The sequence below is a fragment of the Acipenser ruthenus genome, chromosome 50 (assembly GCF_902713425.1).
Source record: "Acipenser ruthenus chromosome 50, fAciRut3.2 maternal haplotype, whole genome shotgun sequence".
Lineage (NCBI taxonomy): Eukaryota > Metazoa > Chordata > Actinopteri > Acipenseriformes > Acipenseridae > Acipenser > Acipenser ruthenus.
In genome coordinates, this window is record NC_081238.1 from 775,231 (window position 1) to 800,904 (window position 25,674).

The 25,674-nt window shown below is 47.6% G+C and overlaps 1 protein-coding gene across 1 annotated transcript; it reads left to right on the forward strand.

The window, feature by feature from the left end:
• The first annotated feature begins 497 nt into the window (after positions 1–497).
• Positions 498–24,945, forward strand: LOC117404588 (DNA-directed RNA polymerase II subunit RPB1). The gene is made up of 29 exons (XM_059015610.1): positions 498–838; positions 1,911–2,043; positions 2,421–2,557; positions 3,828–4,001; positions 4,542–4,823; positions 5,402–5,563; positions 5,971–6,191; positions 6,449–6,581; positions 7,783–7,907; positions 8,349–8,559; positions 9,171–9,380; positions 10,093–10,261; positions 10,386–10,480; positions 10,862–11,065; positions 11,734–11,956; positions 13,836–14,019; positions 14,630–14,801; positions 15,350–15,455; positions 15,817–16,022; positions 16,864–17,088; positions 17,501–17,747; positions 18,466–18,566; positions 18,981–19,085; positions 19,310–19,492; positions 20,159–20,362; positions 20,972–21,158; positions 21,861–21,974; positions 22,808–22,957; positions 23,654–24,945. The coding sequence occupies exons 1-29, from the start codon at positions 752–754 to the stop codon at positions 24,787–24,789; spliced, it is 5,886 nt and encodes a 1,961-aa protein (XP_058871593.1). The 5' UTR covers positions 498–751; the 3' UTR covers positions 24,790–24,945.
• The last annotated feature ends 729 nt before the right edge of the window (positions 24,946–25,674 follow it).

Below are 25,674 nucleotides of genomic sequence, written 5' to 3' on the forward strand. Positions count from 1 at the left end.
GACTAAAAGAAAAAAAAAAAAAAAAAAAATGAGCACATCGGTAAAAATCGGCGGTACTCGGAATAGGGGAAGACCAAAAAAAAAAAATCCTGGCTGAGTAATTATTCATGTTATGTGTCTAACGATTGGTCAATACTCGGGCAGCTACTTAATAATTCATGAGACGCGGACGAATCCGTAATAGCCGTGGGAAAATAACGAATGAGACGCGCTCAATAAAAACCGTCCCCCTCGAGGGTTTTAACCAATAGCTTTCAGTTCTGACTCCTCAGTTCCCGCCTTAGTCGTTTGCACGCGCCGTGGGAATACACGCCTGCGCCCCCCCCCCGCTTGAGCGCGCCGCCAGGTTAATTATTCATACAGTTCTCCCTTTCAGCCAATCACCGATCGGTTCAATACCGCGACTCTCCTCCCCCTGCTGCCTCAGCCCTTGCCTGCGCGGCCGGGCGAACCCGTGGCTTCTCTCGGCGTCTATATAAGCCTGTGCTGTGCGAGCCTGCTCTCAGTTGCGCTGAGAGCGCACTGGCGAGTAGATCAGAAAAAGGGGGAAGCTGCGAGAGTGTAGCCTGTGGTGGCGCGATAAAAACGTAAATAAGCGGTTTAAACAGCAGTTCTCCGCGAGAACACGTGAGAACCCTTTACCGGAGCCATTCCGGCTGCCGTCGGGACTGCGGGAGAGTTTGTGTTGGTAGTTTTTTACCTCATTTCAAAGCGGCGTGCCGAGAGAGACGCGTCCGTTTGAATTGAGAAGATGCACGGACCGCCTTCCGGCGACAGCGCATGCCCACTGCGCCTCATCAGAAAGGTTCAATTCGGCATCATCAGCCCAGATGAACTTGTAGGTCCTTTTGCGGGAAAATTTGATTTCTTTTAAACTCCTATGTTTTTTTTTTTTGCTTTATTCTGCTCTGTGTTTATGTCTAATCGGTAGATCAGTTACACAGCCGGTTTTATTGCTTATATCGTGTCAGCGGAGTGCCGCATGCGCAGTACTGCACTGTGTAGTTACACTAGGTCTGTGGAGCAGGTCGAGGAAGTTATCAAACTTTATCGACATGGTTACGATTGCTAAAGCGGTACTGGAATACATCATTATATTTTAAAAATATATTTTATACAGTGTTAACAGTAAGCTAGCGGCTGGGTACTGGTCAGTTTGGGGGGGGGGGGAGACACGACGTGCTGCATACATAAACACATTAAAAACATATTTTTATAACGATATTGTGACCATCAAACTGTAGTTTTTAAATACCGGTGTTGATTTCCATAGACTTTCCCTTTTTTTTTTAATAAACGCATTCAGTTGAAGAGTTGTTCCCAGTGCTACATTAAAAATTAATGTAAGAAATATGTTTCTACACAACATAAGCCTTTGTATTATTTATTATTATTATTATTATTATTATTATTACCGACGTCCGTGTTACAAAATTAGCCGCACATTGTGTGACGACACGTGCTTACAGAAGTACAGCCTTTGATCGATACAGTTAAGCCATTAATCCTTTCACGGATGGCTATAAATAAATATAGATAGATAGATTAATGGGGGGGTATACGGGAGCCTAGCACGCAAATGCATGATGACCTCGTAGGAGGATGCATTTTGGGGTGAGGGGGGAGTGGGGACGAATGTGTCGTGTTTTAAATATTTCGATAGGGTTCAAATCTGCCCTCCCGTTTGTAATATTAACACGTGTGTCATTCGGGGACGTTGGTGTTTTAACTTGATGTGATCTGGAAGGCGAACCTTATTCCTGTTTTGCACGGATGTGTGGTTTGTTTTAATTTAAATTGCTGCCTGCGACATCAGTATTGATCCCGTGCTGTGAATTCAGGTTCTCAATGCGTGTTGCAAGTGATCTGATCGTGCTTGTTCATCACTTTTTATTTTTCTCCCGGTCTAGAAACGGCTGTCTGTTACAGAAGGGGGCATCAAGTACCCCGAAACGACTGAAGGTGGCCGCCCCAAATTAGGGGGGCTGATGGACCCCAGACAGGGGGTGATCGAGCGGTCAGGCCGCTGCCAGACGTGTGCAGGTGAGCCATGGGGGGGGATGTGGATGTGGAAGCAGACCTGCGTTCAATTATAAATCCAATTACAGCTGAACCATTGCAGAAATTCTAGTTGCAATTAAGCTGCAGCGATTTCAATTCGCACCAAAGTAACACAAACAACCACGCATGTTTTTAACATGGATGGAAGCTGGCATGCGATAAACACATCTATGAATCAAACTGGGCAGCGACCGCGCGGGCACAGATGCCAGTCAGCAGCGAGCCGACCCCGGGGCTGAAAGCAGCCTGGGGATCCGAACCGTTCTCGTTGCGCCTCCCTCTGGTTCAGAAGCGCTGTTCTCATGCTGTGCTGTTCTCCCCCCCCCCCCCCCTCCTCTCCTCTCCTCTCCTCTCCCCAGGTAACATGACGGAGTGCCCGGGTCACTTCGGGCACATAGAGCTGGCCAAGCCGGTGTTCCACGTGGGCTTCATGACGAAGATCATTAAGGTCATGCGCTGCGTGTGCTTCTTCTGCTCCAAGCTGCTCGTGGACTCGGTGAGATCCTGACCCGGCACAGAACTGCCTTCACCCTGCAGAGCCCAAGCACTTTCCAGATGAGAAGAGCGGCTTTTTATTTATGGAGCTGCAGCTATTATTATTATTATTATTATTATTATTATTATTATTATTATTATTATTATTATTATTTATTTCTTAGCAGACGCCCTTATCCAGGGCGACTTACAGTCGTAAACCAAAATACATTTCAAGAATCACAGTACAAGTGATAATACAATTAAGATCAAGATAAAAAATACAATGACTTTGGTTCTAGCAAGTACAAGTATGACAAAATATGATTCAATAACGGAGCAGATAAGTGTCAGTGATGGTTACATCAGGATATCAGGTCAGTGATGGTTACATCAGGATACAGATAGGGCTCAAGAGTGTTGCATCGCCCTATAGAATTAATCCTGCTTCATAAAGTGGAATGAAACCTGCTGGATAATGTTAACATATTGAATCACACACCGCTGTGTAGTTTTCCATACACTTAATGAAAAACTGACATATGAAAAAGGTGACATTTTGAAATTTAACATGAAATAATACTGTACTGCTATTATGGCTTCCGGTAGACTTTTCTTTGCGATTATCGTTTTGTAGTTTCTTTTGATTTACATGATAAAACATCTCAATTATGTTCATATTTAAAAAAAAAAAAAAAATTCTTTAAATTGTCTTAATCCTAAAATTCTAGGTGATGCAAAATTTTAGCCAGAGCTGTAAATTCATTCCTTTTACTAAACCCCCCCCTTTAACACAATATAATATACTGCATATGAACAATTCTGGCTTGTGAGTCTAGATTTAAAATAGAGGGGAGTCTAAACATGATATAATACAGAAATAGGTGTGTCTGGGTTAATCTAGGAGGCTGGTCTTATTATTAAAGGGATAGAGAACTTCTAACACATTTAAAAAATCAAAACCTTATGATGGAAAGGGTTTTGCTTTAGCAATTTTATTTAAACTCTTTAAAAAAAAAAACTTATATATATATATGTCTGCTTCCAACTCTACTGGGGATGTGATGTTTCAGGAGATCATTTAATGAGTTGGTCTTCATGAAATACTCCCTTGATCTTTTTAAACGTCCTACAAATAAGCTGCACATCAGTATTGTGATATTGCAATTGGATGTCAGTTGCTATTTTAGCAAAAGGTGCTTCTGTACCTGGAATAATTGACTGACCCTCGGGTCTAACCCTTCTGTCTTGTGCTCTGTGTGTTTGTTTTTCTTCCCCTCCTCTCCTGTCAGAATAACCCCAAGATCAAAGACATCCTGATGAAGTCGAAGGGGCAGTCCCGCAAGCGCCTCACCCACGTGTACGAGCTGTGCAAGGGCAAGAACATCTGCGAGGGCGGGGAGGAGATGGACAACAAGTTCGGAGTGGAGCAGACCGAGACCGAGGAGGACCTGGGCAAGGAGAAGGTGCCAAGCTCACGCTCCTTTAGCTAGTCAGACGCTGCTTTGATCGAAAGTGACTTGCAGAGACCGGGGGGGGTGAACTATGCTCCATCAAGTCTCTGTCAGTTATAAAGAGAGAGCACTGTGAACGGGTCAAATTCCTGTTTCAATTCAAATTTGATTTTAAAATCTGTTCCCATTTGCATTTTTTTTTTTTATAATCGATTCCGAACGAGTCATTGATCACAATTGCAAAGTCGCAGCGTTCTGTTAAAATGAGCTTCTCGCAACAGTGGCGACAAAAGACTTTGATTTGAAGTCGCTGTTTTTGTTAGTCCGATTTTAAAATCGGCTTCAAATGAAAGCAGTTGAAGAATAATCGCATTGTGTCTCTCAAATATCAATTCTTTGGAAGGAATTTAGGTAGCTTTTTTTTTCTTTAAAAAGCAATCAGAGACGGACACAGGAATTGACCCTGACTAAATGTTTTGATGTTGTACTTTGACCCCCCTACGGTTCCTCCCCCTCCTGCTCTCCTCTGACCCCCCTGTCTCCTCCCCCCAGGGTCACGGGGGCTGCGGGCGGTACCAGCCTCGTATCCGCCGCACGGGGCTGGAGATGTACGCGGAGTGGAAGCACGTGAACGAGGATTCCCAGGAGAAGAAGATTCTGCTGAGCCCGGAGCGGGTCTACGAGATCTTCAAACGCATCTCCGACGAGGAGGACGTCATCCTGGGTATGGACCCCAAGTACTCGCGCCCCGAGTGGATGATCGTCACCGTGCTGCCCGTGCCCCCCCTTTCCGTGCGGCCCGCCGTGGTCATGCAGGGATCGGCGCGCAACCAGGTAAGAGATACGCCAGGGCTGTCCAATCGCAGTGCAGGGATCGGAGAGCAATGCAGGGGGTAAGCCAGGGCTGTCCAATCGCAGTGCAGGGATCAGAGCAATGCAGGGGGTAAGCCAGGGCTGTCCAATCGCAGTGCAGGGATCAGAGCAATGCAGGGGGTAAGCCAGGGCTGTCCAATCGCATTGCAGGGATCAGAGAGCAATGCAGGAGGTAAGCCAGGGCTGTCCAAACGCATTGCAGGGATCAGAGAGCAATGCAGGGGGTAAGCCAGGGCTGTCCAATCGCAGTGCAGGGATCGGAGTGCAGGTAAGGGCTTTGTGATGCCACATGCCAGGGCTGGCCAATCACAATCCAGGAGGGCCGTTCCTCTCCAGGTTTAACGGGTAAAATGAGATAATGAACTCTGTCTGGGTGCAGGTTTAATTGGTTCAGTTGAACGATTTGAAACGGGGTTGGAAGGGCCAGCTTTAGCCACCCCTGCGTTTTTTTTATAATCAAGATCCGCTGTCCAGCCCCGCTCTCGCTCCTCCTCCTCCTCAGCCCGCTGTAAAGCCCCTCTCCCGCTCCTCTCTCGCAGGACGATCTGACCCACAAGCTGGCGGACATCGTGAAGATCAATAACCAGCTGCGTCGCAACGAGCAGAGCGGCGCCGCGGCCCACGTGATCGCCGAGGACGTCAAGCTGCTGCAGTTCCACGTGGCCACGATGGTGGACAACGAGCTCCCAGGCCTGCCCAGGGTAAGAGTCTAACCGCCATCGACCACGGCTGTAAACACACTGCAGTGCCGATGGGCTAAACTCATTCTGTGACCATGAGACTTTTGGTTGAAGCGTTTTGTCATTTTAATTTATTTTGGTATTTTTCACTTTAAGCCTTATATCCTTCTAGTTATAACAAGAGTACTACATTTTATACTAAACTCTTTCAGTGACAAACCGACTCAGTCGAAGCATTTGTCTTTTTGAATTCTAGTTTCTTTTATTCCTTAATGTAATCTATTACTAGTGTTAATTAGATGACAAATACTGAGAGTCTTCTTGTTTGTTTGCTCATAGCTAATCCTAATGTAGTCTTTTTGAGTCTCCCAGTATGCAACTGATGAAATTAACTTTATTTTCTATTGTGTGTGTCTCTGCTCACCCAGGCCATGCAGAAGTCTGGCCGCCCCCTCAAATCTCTCAAGCAGAGGTTAAAGGGCAAGGAAGGCCGGGTGCGCGGGAACCTGATGGGCAAGCGAGTGGATTTCTCCGCTCGAACCGTCATCACGCCAGACCCCAACCTGTCCATCGACCAGGTCGGTGTGCCACGCTCCATCGCAGCCAACATGACCTTCCCCGAGATCGTCACGCCTTTTAACATTGACCGGTACGTCTCCTTAATTATTGTATTGAGTCATTTAGACGCTTTTATCCAAAGCGACTTGCAGAGAGGGGTGAACTCTGCATCAACTGCTGATTCTGCTGCTGCAGAGTCACTTCCGATAGGAGCTCGTTAGTTTGACGTCTCATCCGAAGGACGGAGCACAAGGAGGTTCAGTGACTTGCTCAGGGTCACACACACACACACAGGGAGTCAGTGGCTGAGCCGGGATTTGAACCTCCTGGTATCTTGTCTTGTTTCAGGCTCCAGGAGTTGGTTCGGAGGGGTAACAGCCAGTACCCTGGAGCCAAGTACATCATCCGAGACAACGGAGACCGGATAGACCTGCGCTTCCACCCCAAGCCCAGCGACCTGCACCTGCAGATCGGATACAGAGTGAGCCACGCCCCTTCCAGCCGCTGGCTCTCTGACTAGAACCAGGGCTGCTGGTTTTCTGTGTTTCTCTGACCTTTCTCTACTCTCCTCTTTTTTTAAAAAATTCAGTTGATCCCCGTTCAGCCATTCGTGTATCTCAATCGCTGCTGAGAGTAAAATTGATCTCATTTATTTCTGTGAAACAGGTTTTAAAAATGGCAAGTCTGACTTCTTCATTTCAAAGCAGAAGAGACTCCTCTTTGTTCATGTAGTCACGCTGCAGAAGGACTGTGAGAGTGCGTCCCGCCTCAAATACTTTATTTTTCATTCTAGCTTCAATAAAGATGAGTCGCTTTCTTAACATGTTTCGATCTCGTTTTGTACGCTCTGCTTGTAAATGAGAAATTAAGGCTTAGCTGATTTTTTTTCTCCTAATTAAACTCAGAAAAAGCTGTTCATTACAGAACCGTGTCGCTTGTTTTTACCTTCATATCTCGACTGAGCCTGATTCTGTTAAGCTTCATTTTTATTTCAAGAATTCTGTTTAATTACTCCTCGCTGATCCTCATTGCATTTCATTCTTGCAGTCCCTGAGATTATCTATCATTGTGCTTTTTGTTATTTTCACTTGTTTAAGATTCCTTTCAGCTTAATTCCCAGTACGAAGCGTACACTGATGGCAAAGTCAATTTTAAAATCTCCTTGATTTGTAGCAAAACAAATACGTCTTAATCCTAGTTTGTAATGAATAGTTCTCAACATCTTGACGACTAATTCACGTTTTAAAGGGAGGTAGAGATTTGGACAATAGACAGAAAAGCAAGCCTGAACTGTAAGCACTGACATAAATTCACTTCAAATAGATTTTTTTTTTTTCTCAGTAGGGTGGCTATGAATAGTGTAAAGCTAATTTCACTGGATATCAAATTCTACATGTACAGCTGGTTTCACAGACCTCGATTGGCACTCATCTTGGACTCTGTTGCCAGGATAGTGCTAATTGGGTCTGTGAAACCAGTCTGATGATGATGGGATAGCCCATGGTGATCTAACAACACACCCTCCCAGCCACGAGATTATTTCTCTGTTGATAAACTTGAACACATAGAGGAAAGGCTGTAGCCTTTTCTACCTTCCTGCTTCCCCGCCTCCACGAAATCGAGCCTCTTTTAAACGCTGTCCAGGGTGAGGATATCTTAACTGTCTGTTCCTCCCTTCCCAGGTGGAGAGGCACATGTGTGACGGTGACATCATCATCTTCAACAGACAGCCCACGCTGCACAAGATGTCTATGATGGGACACAGGGTGCGGATCCTGCCGTGGTCGACGTTCCGACTCAATCTGAGGTACACAGCGACCCTCCTCCCCCTCTCGCCCGTTTCCAAGTACCCTATATTCCATTCACCAGGATCACCTGAGACGCACACTGAGAGGGCAACACACGCCAGCCATTCCCCTGAGAGAGAGAGAGAGAGACTGAAATATCTTCAGTTTATTTCTTAAATATTTCCCAACATAAAACCAGTGTCACCTTACAATAATTGATTTTGAGTTTCAGTGTTTTAAAATAAAATATCAAACTGAACGAAATTTCAATGTACCATTTGTAATTCAGTAATATGGGAGAATTGGTCAGGGGTCTGAATACTTTTGCAAGGCACTGTGTATATAGATAGATAGATAGATATATCTGAATTATGTTAGTTTATTTAATTTGTCTCTACTAAAATTCGAGGCCATGCGTAACTTTAGTCCGTAACTAACTGGTTTTCTTGCCCCCTCCCCAGCGTGACGACCCCCTACAACGCGGATTTCGACGGGGACGAGATGAACCTGCACCTGCCCCAGTCCCTGGAGACCCGCGCGGAGATCCAGGAGCTGGCCATGGTGCCCAGGATGATCGTCACGCCCCAGTCCAACCGACCTGTCATGGGCATCGTGCAGGACACACTGACCGCCGTGCGCAAGTTTACCAAGAGGGACGTCTTCCTGGAGCGGGTGAGAGGGGCGCAGCGGGGAAGGATCAGGTGGGGTTAGACGCTCGCAACCACCCCCCTCCCAGTCCTGGGGTTTGAGAACCACCCTGGCTGTGAATACACAGCTCTGGCCAAAAGTTTTGCATCACCTAGAATTTAGGGCTCTGGACTCTTGACCGGAGGGTCGTGGGTTCAATCCCAGGAGGGGGGACACTGCTGCTGTACCCTTGAGCAAGGTACTTTACCTAGATTGCTCCAGTAAAAACCCAACTGTATAAATGGGTAATTGTATGTAAAAATAATGTGATATCTTGTAACAATTGTAAGTCGCCCTGGATAAGGGTGTCTGCTATGAAATTAATAATAAACATGATATTGCAGTAAGTCTACCGGAAGCCATAATAGTAGTACAGTAGTATTTCATGTTGGATTTAAAAAATGTACTTTTTTGTTTGTTTTGGACAGCAGGATGGGGAAGGATTGGGTTCTGACTGCGCTCTCTCTCTCTCTCTGTCTCTGTCTCTCTCTCTGTCTGTCTGTGTGTGTGTGTGTGTGTGTCTCTCTCTCTCTCTCTCTCTCTCTCTCGTTCTCTCCTCTCTCTCCTCTCGCGCTCTCTCTCTCTCTCTCTCGCAGGGGGAGGTGATGAATCTCCTCATGTTCCTCTCCACTTGGGACGGAAAGGTTCCCCAGCCGGCCATCCTGAAGCCGCGGCCGCTGTGGACCGGGAAACAGGTCTTCACCCTCATCATCCCAGGACACATCAACGCCATCCGTACCCACAGCACCCACCCCGACGACGAGGACAGCGGCCCCTACAAGCACATCTCCCCCGGGGACACCAAGGTGAGCCGGAGACCTCCCGTCGGAGCAGATCACAGCCCTGCGATCACCATCAAACTGTAGCCTAGCCCCGAAAACCCCTGTCACAGACTCCCGTCGGACCAGATCACAGCCCTGCGATCACCATCAAACTGTAGCCTAGCCCCGAAAACCCCTTTTCACAGCATAACTCCAGCATAGCCCCGAGGCCCCTGTCAGACCATCACTCCTAGCTGGACAGCCCTGCCTTTATCAAACCGAAGCACGACTCCCTATACGACTGTAGCTGTGTTTTTGTAAATGGGGTGGATCCCAAGCTCAGACCTGTGCTCTGCAATCCTGTGCCGTACCGTAGCTTCTAAAGGGGAGTATGGGGGGGGGGGGGGGGGGGAGTGACCTTTGTCCTCCTAAGCAGGGACAGAGGTCAGGCCTGCTCTCTTTGTAATTAACATTACAATGCTGAGCGCTGTGCTTCATCAGACAGCAGTGCCGCTGAAGGTCAGTCCTCTGCTCTGTACTGTCACACCATCGCTCAGTCCTACATGCTCCACAATACAGCAGCTTCTGCATGGGGACCCCAAGATTCATCATTAGCCCCGCACTGTTAATGGCATTGCAGTGTCCTGCATTGATCATGGAGAATGGCTGGTGTGTGTTGCTCTCCTCACTGTTCTTTCTTTCTTTCTTTTTCTCTGTCTCCTTTCTCTCCCTCTCTCCCCCTCGCTCGCTCTCTCAGGTGATCGTGGAGAACGGCGAGCTCATCATGGGTATCCTGTGTAAGAAGTCTCTGGGCACCTCGGCCGGCTCTCTGGTGCATCTCTCCTACCTGGAGATGGGTCATGACACCACCAGGCTGTTCTACAGCAACATCCAGACTGTCATCAACAACTGGCTGCTCATCGAGGGTGAGTCCGGCCGGGCAGAGCCTGGGAAGGGAAGCGGGGCGTCCACGAATAAAGAACACGCATCAAATACAGAGCTGTTGAGTGTGAGTGTGAGTGATGGGAGCCTCTCTGTTCTGTCCCTCAGGTCACTCCATCGGTATTGGAGACTCCATTGCTGATGCCAAGACCTACCTGGATATCCAGAGCACCATCAAGAAGGCCAAGCAGGATGTGATAGAGGTGAGTGTCCGGCTGCAGATCCTGTGCAGCAAATAACCCTTTCTCTACTGGCAGGTGTACAGGACTGGGGGAAGAAGACCAAGCAAATGGCTGTAATGTTCGGTCGCTGCTTGATTGGGTTATATAGTGGGCAGGGGGGCAGAAAGACGGGCCTCTTGTGCATAGACACTTAGAAATGACCGTGAGACGTCCTAGAGCAGAGTTGGGCAACCCTGGTCCAGGAGAGAGAGAGAGAGCCACAATCCTGCAGGTTTTTCTGGTTGTTAGGTCTTCAGGATCAGGGTTGGTCATCGCTGATCTAGAGGTGTTAAGTCTCGGCTTGCTGTGCGATGCTGTAGTTGTAATTCTCTCCTCCTCCCCCCCCCCCCCTCCCCCCGGCAGGTCATCGAGAAGGCTCACAATAACGAGCTGGAGCCCACGCCCGGAAACACTCTGAGGCAGACCTTCGAGAACCAGGTGAACAGGATCCTGAACGACGCCCGTGACAAGACGGGCTCCTCCGCGCAGAAATCCCTGTCCGAGTACAACAACTTCAAATCCATGGTGGTGGCCGGGTCCAAGGGCTCCAAGATTAACATCTCCCAGGTGAGAGAGAAGCAGGGTTACAAACTCCACACTAGCCCTGCTGCTGCTGCACCCAGTCCTGGGGTTCAGAGCTCCCCTCAATGAAGTCTGTTATTATTATTAATATTGAAATGATCAGGAGCCAGGAGTTTGAGCAGGGTTACAAACTGACACTAGCCCTGCTGCTGCTGCACCCAGTCCTGGGGTTCAGAGCTCCCCTCAATGAAGTCTGTTATTGTTATTAATATTGAAATGATCAGGAGACAGGAGTTTGAGCAGGGTTACAAACTGACACTAGCCCTGCTGCTGCTGCACCCAGTCCTGGGGTTCAGAGCTCCCCTCAATGAAGTCTGTTATTGTTATTAATATTGAAATGATCAGGAGCCAGGAGTTTGAGCAGGGTTACAAACTCACACTAGCCCTGCTGCTGCACCCAGTCCTGGGGTTCAGAGCTCCCCTCAATGAAAGTTTTTATATATTCCATATTTTAAACCTGTAACTTATTGCTTGGTTATTTAAAATAGTTAACATGTGTAGCTGTCTGAATTTTAGTGTAAATTGTATTTAGAAATGCGATTACTGCAGCAGAACTGTAACCTTGTAATTTTAAACAGTGCTGTAACTGTAGCTCTAGTTGACCTCGGGTCTGCAGGCAGCTGTCTGACCCCCCTCCCCTCCCCTCTCCCCAGGTCATCGCCGTGGTGGGGCAGCAGAACGTGGAGGGGAAGCGCATCCCGTTCGGGTTCAAGCACCGCACGCTGCCGCACTTCATCAAGGACGACTACGGGCCGGAGAGCCGTGGCTTCGTGGAGAACTCGTATCTCGCCGGCCTCACCCCCACAGAGTTCTTCTTCCACGCCATGGGAGGGAGAGAGGGGCTGATTGACACGGCCGTCAAGACTGCAGAGACAGGTGAGAGGAGAGAGAGACCTGCAAGTCATGCAGGCCCAGTTACATTCTTAATTATTATTATTATTATTATTATTATTATTATTATTATTTATTGATTAGCAGACGTCCTTATCCAGGGAGACTTACAGTCGTAAAGAAATACATTTCAGGAATCACAGTACAAATAATACAGTTAAGAGCAAGATAAATACAATGACTGGTTCTAGCAAATACAAGTGACAAAATCCAAGTCAATAACGGAGCAGATAAGTGTCAGTGATAGTTACATCAGGATATAATTAAATACAAAATACTACAGATTAAATAACACTTGACAGATTACAGTACTCTAAAGTACAGGATTAAATGCAGTAAAATAGGGAGCAGATAAGAGCAAGTAAAGTGCATTTAAGGAAGCGACTTAGACTAGGGGGGTGAACTTCATCAACTGCTGCTGCAGAGTCACTTCCAATAGGACCTCGAGGTTCAGTGACCTCCTTAGGGTCACACAGTCAGTGGCTGAGCCGGGATTTGAACCTCCTGGTATCAAGACCCCTTTCTTTAACCACTAGACAGACCCTTGCAGGCGTTGCAGGGCAGTACAGGGATACAATGCAAGCTTCATATTTGAAATGTAAACTAGGATGCAAGATCTAAACGCCTTGTTACATTTTCCCATTAGTTTACCCCTTCAGTGTGTACGGAAGTCATCTTCTGTATAGGAAATACAGTGCGACTTGAATTCTGATTCTGTAGACTGGGGATCCGACACACCCCAAAACAAACGTACTAGAATTTGGACCTAAATCCTTTTAACAGATTTAATTCAGAGGACCTGGGTTGACTTCCCTTACAACGGTACATGATTTTATAAGAGCTGGCATTTAGAGCTGGGGTGGCCAATCCGTCCTGGAGGGCGATTCCGCTCCTGGTCTTTGCTCCAACCCTGTTCTAAATTGTTTAATTGAACCAATTTAATAAACCTGCATCCATTCCCTGAAGTGGATATTCATTACACGTTACTCCTTGCATTGGAGCGGGGGGGGGGGGGGGGGGGTGTCTCTCAGTTCCTGGAGGGCCGCAGTGTCTTCAGGCTTTCGTTCCACCCTGAGCTCGCCGTTACTTTTTAATTAGGCTAATTTGATTAATTGGACTCATTTAACACTTCTCTCCAGGCCTATGCATAATAGATGGTGTTCCTTGAATCAAATGCATTTTAAATCAAGGTTTTCAGTCCTGGTCCTGGGGACCCCCTGTGTCTGCTGGCTTTCATTCCAACCGAGTTTCTCAATTAAACCCTTAATTGAACCAACATGCTTAATTAGACCTTTTTAATTGTTCTCAGCTCCTGAAAAGTTGCCTCTTATTTATTCCCCCTCAAGTTACTTTATAAAATTGTATAGTTAATTTGAAACCTCCCAACTGTTTAAAAGCCGGAAACAATTAAAGGTCTAAGTTAATGAACAGTTCAATTAAGGGTCTAGTTAAGTAATTGATAACTTGGTTGGAATGAAAACCAGCAGACACAGCAGGGGGTCCCCGGGACTGGGTTTGGGGGAACCCAGCTCTAAATCAACTGTACAAGCCCTTAAACCAGGGGTGCCCAATCCTGGTCCTGGAGGGCCGGTGTCCTCCTGGCTTTTGTTCCAACTGCCCCCTAAATTACTTAATTGGACCAATCAAGCACTTATTCAAAGGTCCAATTAAGCAATTTAGTGTACAGTTGGAACAAAAACCAGGAGGGACACCGGCCCTCCAGGACCAGGATTGGGCACCCCTGCCTTAAACATATCCCATTCAACAAACAATTAGATCAGTGATGTTAAAGCAGGGGACCCCCCACCCTGCTTTCAGAGGCGTGCTTAGGCCAGCCGCAATGACCCTCTGCTGCCCCCTGCAGGCTATATCCAGCGGCGGCTGATCAAGTCCATGGAGTCGGTGATGGTGAAGTACGACGCGACTGTGCGGAACTCCATCAACCAGGTGGTGCAGCTCCGATACGGGGAGGACGGGCTGGCGGGAGAGTCCGTCGAGTTCCAGAACCTGGCCACCCTCAAGCCCTCGCACAAGTCCTTCGAGAAGAAGTGAGAACCGACCCGTCCGCTCACAGCGCCCCCCGACGCGGCACCAAGGGCAGCCGGGATCGAGATTAAACCTACTGCAGCTTGAGAATAGGGACAGGGGGGTTCTGTACTGATGTTATAGCGTAGCTTTTTATTAAAACAAGGGAGACGAGGTCAATCCTGCTGTGGAATAAATCCGATGGTGCTGAAATAAGGGACTTGGATATTAATATCTGTACCTTGGCTGTGGCCAAAAGTTTTGCATCGTTGAGAATTTTAGGATTGAGACAATAAAGAAAAAAAAACTATAAACATAATTTTAGATCACCTATTTTAACATCATGTAATCAGACACTACTAAATGATATTGCAAAAAAGTCTACCGGAAGCCATAATAGTAGTATTTCATGTTAGATTTCAAAATGTCACCTTTTTGACTTTTATAGTTTTTCCCCCACATACTTCACGTAAAACTGACAAAGCTGTATGTACCTCCAATATGTAAACGGAATATTCGGCAGGTTTAATTTCACTTTATGAAGCTAAACTAATTCTATCGGCCATTCTAGCTGTGCATTCTTCTATAACTCTGTCTATTGGTTGAACTGACTAGACCTGTTTCCCCCCTCAGGTTCAAATTTGACTACACCAACGACCGTGCTCTGCGGCGCATCCTGCAGGAGGAGGTAGTGAAGGATGTCATGACCAACGCCCTCGTGCAGGGCACCCTGGAGAAGGAGTTTGAGCAGATGAAGGAGGACCGAGACATCCTGAGAGCCATCTTCCCGACGGGGGACAGCAAGGTGAGAGGGAGGGGTGGCACGCCTTTTTGAGGAGGCTCGGTGGTCCAGCGGTTAAAGAAAGGGGGCTTGTAACCAGGAGGGTCCCTGTTTAGTCCCAGCTCAGCCACTGTAACCCTGAGCAAGTCGCTGAACCTCCTTGTGCTCCGCCCTTTGGATGAGTCTTAAAACAAACGAGGTCCTATTGGAAGAGACTTGGGGGCTTAACTACGCAGCACAACTGCTGCTGCAGAGTTCACCCCTTAGTCTCCAAGTTGGTTTGGATAAAACCGTCTGCTAAATGACTAAATAATATTAAATCCTCGGCTTTCTCTCCCTACAGCTATAAACAAGTTTTTGCATCGCCCTCCATTATAGAATTAACTAATTTTGCTTCATAAAGTCAAATGAAACCTGCTGAAATAATATTATATTGAATTATACACTGCTTTGTAATTTCCCATATAGTTAATGGAAACTGACAAATTTTAAATGTGACATTCTGAAATTTTAGCCATAGCTGTGTGTGTATTCTTGTATATGGGGAGGTTAATTCCTGTTCTGTCCACCAGGTGGTGCTGCCGTGTAACCTTGCCAGGATGATCTGGAATGCTCAGAAGATCTTCCGCATCAACACAAGAACCCCGACCGATCTGAACCCGCTCAGAGTGGTGGAAGGTAGGGCTCTCTCTGTCTCTGTCTCTCTGTATCTGTGAATTGTTGCTTGGTTATTTAGGAAATAGTTAATGTGTGTAGGTTGTGGTCCTTTTTTGTCAATTCTAATTTTAGAATTGTAACTGGTGCACTATAATTGAAATTGACATTCTATTGACCCCAGGTGGTCTGCCTCCAGCCTTGAAACAGAATGACTTTGGGTGGGACGCTTGCCTCAGTGTATCCCTTGCTTATTAAATATCTTGGCGACCCTGGATAGATACCTGCCTCCTTTTTAAATCTTATTAAAAAGGGGTTTCATTTAATCTGTTCCGCAAAACATGATGAAACGTTCCCTCTGCCCCGCCCCCCCGGTCTCTCCCAGGTGTGAAGGAGCTCAGCAAGAAGCTGGTGATCGTGAACGGGGACGACCCCCTGAGCAGGCAGGCCCAGCAGAACGCCACGCTGCTGTTCAACATCCACCTGCGCTCCACGCTGTGCAGCCGACGCATGACCGAGGAGTTCCGGCTCAGCACGGAGGCCTACGACTGGCTGCTGGGCGAGATCGAGGCCAAGTTCAACCAGTCTATCGTGAGTCCTCCTCTTTTGAGCCTCTCAGTACCGCAGTTATTCATGAGCAGATTCCCTTATCCAGGACGACTTACAGTTAAATATCACATTACAGATAAGAGCGGTTATAAAATGCATTAAAATCAGTAGTAAGAGCAAATTCAAATGAGAAATACAGTGAGTACGTTTTGAGAGTGATTTCGCCTGGGCAGTTAAGCTTTAAATATTTGGTTGTAAGAGTAAATTCCATTAAGTACAATAAATGGATGAGAACGATTTCAAAAAACGTGACTACGGTTACCTTTTAATTTGAACACTCTGGTCTCCTTCCTCATCTCCTGGTTCTCTCTCGCCTTTCACTCACTGTTGTGATAAATTGCAGTCTTTTAGAAAACAAACTCATCTGACAAACGTTTTGACCCCTTGCTCTTTTGAGCCTCTTCAGTGAGTCACAGGAAAACAATTCCATCTCGGGGTTCTGTGACAGTTTATAAACTCCACCTTCGCTCTCGTAGTTTATGAAACCCTAGATGGAATTATCCTGTAACTCGCTGAAGCCCATCTATTATTCTCTCTCTGTCTCTCTGTCTCTCTCTCTCTCTCTCTGTCTCTCTCTCTGTCTCTCTCTCTGTCTCTCTCTCTGTCTCTCTCTCCCTTTCTCTCTCTCTCTCTCTCTCTCTCTCTCTCTCTCTCTCTCTCTCTCTCTCTCTCTCTCTCTCTCTCTGTCTCTCTGTCTCTCTCTCTCTCGGAGAGACAGTAGCCCCGCCCCCCCCCCCCCCTGATTTCAGGCCCAGAGCTATCTAATCCCCACCCTGCAGATATGCGCTCTCCTCTCCTCGCTAACCCTCTCTCTCCTCCTCAGGCTCACCCTGGTGAGATGGTGGGCGCTCTGGCAGCTCAGTCTCTCGGAGAGCCCGCCACTCAGATGACCCTGAACACCTTCCACTACGCCGGCGTGTCAGCCAAGAACGTGACCCTGGGGGTGCCGCGTCTCAAGGAGCTGATCAACATCTCCAAGCGGCCCAAGACCCCCTCGCTGACCGTCTTCCTGCTGGGGCAGGCAGCGCGAGACGCTGAGAGGGCCAAGGTGAGGCCCGCTGCTCTACCCGATCGGGGACAGGGGGTGCTGCTGGAGCCTTCTCCTGCCATCTTTGGTCAACGATGTGTTTTTGGAATAGATTTTTTTTTTAAAAGGGGAATTAGAATTGAGAATGGATCTGGGAATTGATTTTTAAATTGGATTTGACCCCAAACCCCGAGTGCAATCCTGGGTGTCCGCAGTGCTGTGAAACATAAAACACAGCAACTTAGCAGGTACAGATGTCAGTCAGTAATGACTCGACCCTACAGCTAAAGTGACGTTAATGGGAGTGGGGGAAAACCAGACGCAGCCAATCGAAGTAGACAAGCAATTTGGTGGCTAGTGCCCTCCCTTTTTTAATCCCCTCCCTTCTCCTTCACTCCCTCTTTCCTCTCCCATCCCTCGTTCCTCTCCCAAGGACATCTTGTGCCGGCTGGAGCACACGACCCTGAGGAAGGTGACGGCGAACACTGCGATCTACTACGACCCGAACCCGCAGAACACGGTGGTGACGGAGGACCAGGAGTGGGTGAACGTGTACTACGAGATGCCCGACTTCGATGTGACCCGCATCTCCCCCTGGCTGCTGCGCATCGAGCTGGACCGCAAGCACATGACCGACCGCAAGCTCACCATGGAGCAGATCGCAGAGAAGATCAACGCAGGTCAGTCTTCGGAAAGTTCAGACATTCAACAGGGGTGGGATCTGAGAGCCAGCTAATTCAATACAGTCTAGTATAGAGAACTCAGTGCTGTACTGGAGATCTGAGAGCCAGCTAATTCAATACAGTCTAGTATAGAGAACTCAGTGCTGTACTGGGGATCTGAGAGCCAGCTAATTCAATACAGTCTAGTATAGAGAACTCATTGCTGTACTGGGGATCTGAGAGCCAGCTAATTCAATACAGTCTAGTATAGAGAACTCAGTGCTGTACTGGGGATCTGAGAGCCAGCTAATTCAATTCAGCAGTGATTAGAAACAAGACTCCCATTGCACAGCAGTTTGATCCATTCCTGGTTTCACCAAGTTTGACACACCTGAGCTTGTTACCTACAAAATGTGGTGACTAATCAAGCTGATAGTGAAACCTGGAATGGGTGAAACTGCAATGCAATAGGAGTCCGATTTTCCATCCCTTTACAATTTTATAGTGCCTTCATCAGTGTTATTGAAACGAGAAGAAACTGAGGCGAGTGTTTCTGCCCGTGCCTTCACCCTATCCTGATACAGTTACACCCGCAGTGACTGACGGTACCCGAGTTGGCATTGCGGCATGGCTCGGGTTGGTTGGGTTCCCCACCTTGCCCGGTTGATTCGCTGGGTGCCTTATTTATTCCACTCTCATTCCCTTCCCTCCTCCTCCTCCTCTCCGGTGTCTGTAGGTTTCGGTGACGATCTGAACTGCATCTTCAACGACGACAATGCGGAGAAACTGGTGCTGAGAATCCGCATCATGAACAGTGACGAGAACAAATTCCAGGAGGTCAGTGCTGGACACGCCCCCTCCAGACCACGCCCCTTTCAACCACAGCCCACTCTGGTCACGCCCCCTCTTGACCACACCCACTGATTACTCCCGGCCACACCCCCTCCCACAATCTAGGTCCTTGACCCTCCCTTAAGCTGAAGGAACATGGAACTTGGTTTCAGGAGACGAGGTTTCAACCCGCTGCTCCTGAAAGTGGCTTCATGTTCCCAGGGCTTTTAGATTTACCCCAGAATCTTGTGGTTGATTTTTGTAAGCTTTAAATGTATAGGCTGCTGACTTCCTGGTTTGAAGGTGTAGTTTTGAATGTGCTTTTTTGGGATGTACACAAGGTTTTAAAAAAAAAAAGTGATTTTGGACAAAGGTTAATGTCCCGCTGTGTGTGACCCGATCCCTGCTGTTCTCTCTCAGGACGAGGAAGTCGTGGACAAGATGGACGACGACGTGTTCCTGCGCTGCATCGAGTCCAACATGCTGACAGACATGACCCTGCAGGGCATCGAGCAGATCAGCAAGGTGACCAGTATTTCAGAAATGGTGCAAGCGTTCTTGTAGAGTGGTGATGCTGAATCACTGGGATCCTTTTTAAGACCCGACTTGACAAGGTTCTGAGATAAATCGGCTGTTCTGAACCAGACAAGCTCTGAGGGGCCGAACCGCCTCCTCTCGTCAGGAATTCTCATGATAAATCTGGGCACCTTGCTTGATTTATTAAACCTTTTTATTATTTCTTTCTCCAGGTGTACATGCACTTGCCCCAGACTGACAACAAGAAGAAGATAATCATCACGGAGGAAGGGGAGTTCAAGGCCCTGCAGGAGTGGATTCTGGAGACGGACGGCGTGGGGTTGATGAGAGTGCTGAGCGAGAAGGACGTGGACCCCGTGAGGACCACGTCCAACGACATCGTGGAGATCTTCACTGTGAGTCCCACTGCTAGGGACAGGACTGGGAAGCAGCTTGCACTACTTAGAACCCAGAACCTGTATTGCTTTACATAGGAGCTGGTGAATAGTTTGACCCCAGCGTGTGTGAGGAGGCTGTGTGGTCCAGTGGTTAAAGAAAAGGGCTTGTAACCAGGAGGTCCCCGGTTCAAATCCCACCTCAGCCACTGACTCATTGTGTGACCCTGAGCAAGTCACTTAACCTCCTTGTGCTCCGTCTTTCGGGTGAGACGTAGTTGTAAGTGACTCTGCAGCTGATGCATAGTTCACACACCCTAGTCTCTGTAAGTCGCCTTGGATAATGGCGTCTGCTAAATAAACAAACATAATAATGAATGGGGTTTGTGTAGCATTCAGTTCTCATTTCACACACTGCCCCGTTTCATTATTCATTATCTGTGTGGGTTGCTGTAATCAATCTATTGCAAACAGGATATCTGGTTTTCATAGGACTGCCTTCAGAGAATGTTACTGGCTGAAAAGCCTGTCGGTCAATAAGGGAAGCTGCTGATTGGTTAATGACAGGAAAGAAGCCAGAGAAGGAGACTCAGGAAGTGCAACCCTAACTGAAAGCATAGCTTGCAAACAGATATCTTTAAGTATCTTCGGGGTGTATTAAATGAATCCATGCGTTGTGTTTTTCAGGTGCTGGGGATCGAGGCTGTGCGCAAGGCATTGGAGCGGGAGCTCTACCACGTCATCTCCTTCGACGGCTCCTACGTCAATTACCGTCACTTGGCGCTGCTGTGCGACACCATGACCTGCCGCGGCCACTTGATGGCGATCACGCGCCACGGCGTGAACCGACAGGACACGGGGCCTCTCATGAAGTGCTCCTTCGAGGAAACGGTGAGGCTGCTCGCTCGCTCGCTCCGCACGTCCTGAGCGGTTTTCATCGCAAGATCCCCACAAGTGTCTAAACTTGATCCCAGGAGGTTCAAATCCCGGCTCAGCCGCTAACTCCCTGTGTGTGTGTGTGACCCTGAGCAAGTCACTGAACCTTGATGATGCATAGTTCACCCCCCACCCCCAGTCTCCCAAGTCGCTTTGGATAAAAGCTTCTGCTAAATGACTAAAATTTATCATAAGGAATTGAGGGTATAACGATTCACCAATATGGAGATCGCTATGCATGCAATGGTCCTGATGGGCTCATTGTGTGATTGTAATAAGATCAAATGGTCATTTTAACCCATTTTGCTAACTCCAGAATGAGTTGGGGGCGAGTATTCATCTGTAAAACTTGCTTATTCAGTCAAAAACCATTTTAAGGAAACTACAATGAGCAAAGCTGTGCTTTTTGTGGTCTTGTTTCTCAATCCAAAACATGTATACCTCCTATCACGATACATCATGTCAAGAAAGCCTCCCAGTTTCACGGCCGCGCAGTGAATCGCTCCGCCCTCCTGTAAGGAATCGAGGCTGCTTGCTGACCTCCCTCTCTCTCCTCCCCTCCAGGTTGATGTCCTGATGGAGGCAGCTGCTCATGGGGAGAGCGACTCGATGAAGGGGGTGTCTGAGAACATCATGCTGGGGCAGCTGGCTCCGGCCGGGACGGGCTGTTTCGATCTGCTGCTGGACGCGGAGAAGTGCAAATACGGCATGGAGATCCCCACCAACATCCCCGGCATCAGTGTGGCTGGACGTGAGTGTGCGACCACGGAGCCGTGCCACGGGAATCCTGGGACAAGCAAACGAGCGTTTCTCCTCCTATATTTATTTTTTAATGTTTTAAAAGTTATGAATTGGCTGAGAAACCAAAGTGTAGTTTTATTTATTTATATAGATGGGAAAAAATACATCAGTTATTGGTCTGAGGGTACAACAGCAGTGTCCCCCACTGGGGATTGAACCCACAACCCTCCGGTCAAGAGTCCAGAGCCCTAACCACTACTCCAGACTGCTGCCCTACTACTGCTATATAGCGCCTTTCAAACCGCAGCGGTACTGAAAGGGGGATCTTGCAAATTCTTTTGGATGAAACAGCCCAACAATAAATATGTCCTTTTTTTTGACGGTTTATCAAACCAGACAAATAACTTCAGAGATAATTTATTATAGATTTGTACACCAAACTGAAGTTAATTTCTTTTGTTAACTCTGTGTCTTGATGCAGGTTTCATAGCACCTCGTGCATTTCTACATTTTGAATTGGTTATTTTGTTTTTTCACAAGGTGTAGTAAATATAAATTGTAGTGTGACATTGTGTTTTTATGAACCTCGATTCTAGATTTCAATGCAATAACCCTTTTCCTTCATGTTCTTTCGAGGAGGGTCACACTGGTTGGTTACCCCCCTCTCTGTCCGTGTGTCCCCTGTCCTCATGCTGTCTCTCTTGTCCTGCAGCCTCGGGTATGTTCTTTGGCTCTGCTCCCAGTCCAATGGGGGGGATGTCCCCCGCGATGACACCCTGGAATCAGGGAGCCACGCCAGCGTACGGGGCCTGGTCTCCCAGCATCGGTGAGTCTCGATCAAAATTAAAGCACATGAGAAATAATACATTAAGTAATATATGATTGAAAGCACTGTACCATCGTAACTAACGCTCCCAATAGTGCTGCATTTAGAAATATAAAGAGTTAATAATAATAAAATTATTTTCTAACAATTTCAGATTTTATTGTTTCAACCATTTTTTATCTTATTATTTCTTTTAAGACTCCCTTATCCTGGGCGACTTACAATTGCTACAAGATATCACATTATTTTTACATACAATTACCCATTTATACAGCTGGGTTTTTACTGGAGCAATCTAGGTAAAGTACCTTGCTCAAGGGTACAGCAGCAGTGTCCCCCCACCTGGGATTGAACCCACGACCCTCCGGTCGAGAGTCCAGAGCCCTAACCACTACTCCACACTGCTCCATATAATGTGTAATAACTTCAGTAATTTTATAGTACAGCTCTGGCCAAAAAGTTTTGCATCGCCTAGAATTTTAGAATTGAGACGTACCAAAAAAAAAGTGAACTATATGAACATAATTTTAGATCTCCTATTTGAACATGTAATCAAAGACACTACAAAATGATGCCAAGTCTACCGGAAGCCGTAATGGTAGTATTTCATGTTAGATTTCAAAATGTTTTCAATTTGTAGTTTCTTCCACATACTTAACGTAAAACTGACAAAGCTGTATGTACCTCCGATATGTTAACGTAATATTCAGCAGGTTTCAATCCACTTTATGAAGCTAAACTAATACTATAGGCCGTTCTAGCTGTGCATTCTTCTATATCTCTTGTATCTATTGGTTTTTAACTGTCTCCCCCCCCGTCCGTCCCGCCCACAGGCAGCGGCATGACCCCCGGAGGGGCTGGATTCTCTCCCAGCGCTGCGTCAGACGCCAGCGGCTTCAGCCCCGGCTACTCCCCAGCCTGGTCCCCCACACCGGGCTCCCCAGGGTCCCCGGGTCCTGCCAGCCCCTACATCCCCTCCCCAGGTAAGCCTGCTCCTCCTCTCAGCATAGGGGAGTCTCCTCTCCTGCACCCTTCAGTGTTCCTCTAGCATGAATTGCAGGTTTAATGCACAAGTCTGGCCAGGTCCTTTTGAATTGTATGCCAGGTAATAGAATATGATTACTACAGTATGTAATGTTTTGTGAACAAGCTATAGCCATCGTGATTGTGGTTTTATTATAAGGATACAATTACAGGGATGGCAATAAGACTCCTGTTGCACAGCAGTTTCACCCATTCCAGGTTTTACTACCAGCTTGATTAGCCACAGTGTGTCTAGGCAACAAGCTCAGGTGTGTGATTTTAAAATCACAGTAAAACCAGGAATGGCTCAAACTGTTCTGCAGTTGTGGTCTTTCAATGGGTCAGTTGCGTGTGGCCACACCTGGTTGACCTGTCGACACCCCACTTCCTGAATTTTTTGCTTGGAGACATTTCACTCCTGAAAACCTAGATGCGACCAATATTAATTGTCTGATACTGGACTAAAAAAACATTAAGTTCTGAAGCTGTAGCATCAAAAGCATTTATTTTTTAGCTTTTTACCCAGGCCAGAATGATGATGATTATTTTATTATTATTATTATTATTATTATTATTATTATTATTATTATTATTATTATTATTGCAATAGATTTATTCTAGTAAATGATAAATGCATTTCTCCTTTTTACCTCCAGGTGGCGCCATGTCTCCCAGCTACTCCCCCACCTCCCCGGCCTACGAGCCCCGCTCTCCAGGGGGCTACACCCCCCAGAGCCCTGGCTACTCTCCCACCTCCCCTTCCTACTCTCCCACCTCCCCTTCTTACTCCCCGACCAGCCCCAACTACAGCCCCACCTCCCCCTCCTACTCTCCCACCTCCCCTTCGTACTCCCCGACCTCCCCTTCCTACTCCCCCACATCTCCCAGCTACTCCCCGACCTCCCCTTCCTACTCTCCCACCTCCCCTTCCTACTCCCCGACCTCCCCTTCCTACTCTCCCACGTCCCCCTCTTACTCCCCCACCAGCCCGTCTTACTCCCCTACCTCTCCCTCTTACTCCCCCACCTCTCCGTCCTACTCCCCTACCAGCCCCTCTTACAGCCCCACCTCCCCTTCCTACTCCCCGACCTCTCCTAGCTACAGCCCCACCTCCCCCTCCTACTCCCCCACCTCTCCCAACTACACCCCCACCAGCCCCTCTTACTCCCCCACCTCTCCCTCTTACTCCCCCACCTCTCCCAACTACACTCCGACTTCCCCCAACTACAGCCCCACTTCCCCCTCGTACTCCCCGACCTCTCCCAGTTACAGTCCCACCTCTCCTTCCTACTCTCCTTCCAGTCCTCGCTACACCCCCCAGTCCCCGACCTACACCCCTAGCTCTCCCAGTTACAGCCCCAGCTCTCCCAGTTACAGCCCTACCAGCCCCAAGTACACCCCCACCAGCCCTTCCTACAGCCCCAGCTCCCCAGAATACACCCCGACCTCCCCCAAATACTCTCCCACCTCCCCCAAATACTCCCCCACTTCTCCCAAGTACTCCCCGACCTCTCCTACTTACTCCCCGACGACGCCCAAATACAGCCCCACAAGCCCGACCTACTCTCCCGCTTCCCCGGGCTACACCCCTACCTCCCCCAAATACTCCCCCACGTCCCCTACCTACTCCCCAACCTCTCCCAAATACTCCCCCACGTCCCCCACTTATTCCCCAACCAGTCCCAAGGGCTCCACGTACTCCCCCACCTCCCCAGGCTACTCTCCCACCTCTCCCACCTACAGCCTCACCAGCCCGGCCATCAGTCCGGACGACAGCGATGAAGAAAACTAGATGGAGGAGATTTGGAAAGCGCCTCCTGTGGCCGGAGGCTGACACTGCATCCATTTTTTTTCTATTTCTCAATTCTCACCAGCCATCCATTTTTTTTCTTTCAACTTCCAGAGCGATTTAGTGAACATTTTTGTGATAGACAGAAAAAAAAGATGGGGGGGGGGGGGGAGGAGAAAAAAATTGGACCCCCACTTTTATTTTAAGGGGGAGGGGTGGGATTAATTTTTTTTCTCATGAGACTTGAATGACTGATAAGTGTCCTGTATTTTTCTGTTTGTTTATTTTTCTATTGGCTACAAGGTGTAGCTACATCGTGAATTTTTATTTCTTAAGGCAAGGCAGGGTAACTAGAAGGCATTTGTTGCCCCCCCTTTTTTTTTTCTCTTTTCAAAAGGAGTTAATTTTCTAAAATTCCTTAACTGGAAGGATATCGCTATGGAAATGACCCAAACCTCCATAATACTGAGTTCTGGAATCTGTCAGTCTCCCCACACTATGGAATCCATTCTAGATACAGACTGTATTACTAAGTGGTCTTCTGGACTAGAATAGGTGTTATATTCAGGAGCGAAACCTCTTGTCTGAAGACCATCAAACGCTCCAGTCTCGGTTAGTGTTGCTGTGTGTTCTTTAACAGGGATCCAAACCGCATCCTGGAGAGCCACAATCCTGGAGAGAACGTTAGTGTTGACCAATTAAGAAAATTAATTGGTTTGATACTTAAGTAATTGATAACTCGGGTGGAATGAAAACCAGTAATCCCTGCGGCGCTCCTCCAGGATTGGGGTTGGCAGCCTGTTTTTATAAAATCAGAGGATCGCTTGAAGTCTTCTTGAATGACAAAATCCAGTCTAATCCAGACTAACAGAAGTACCTTCAGTTTTC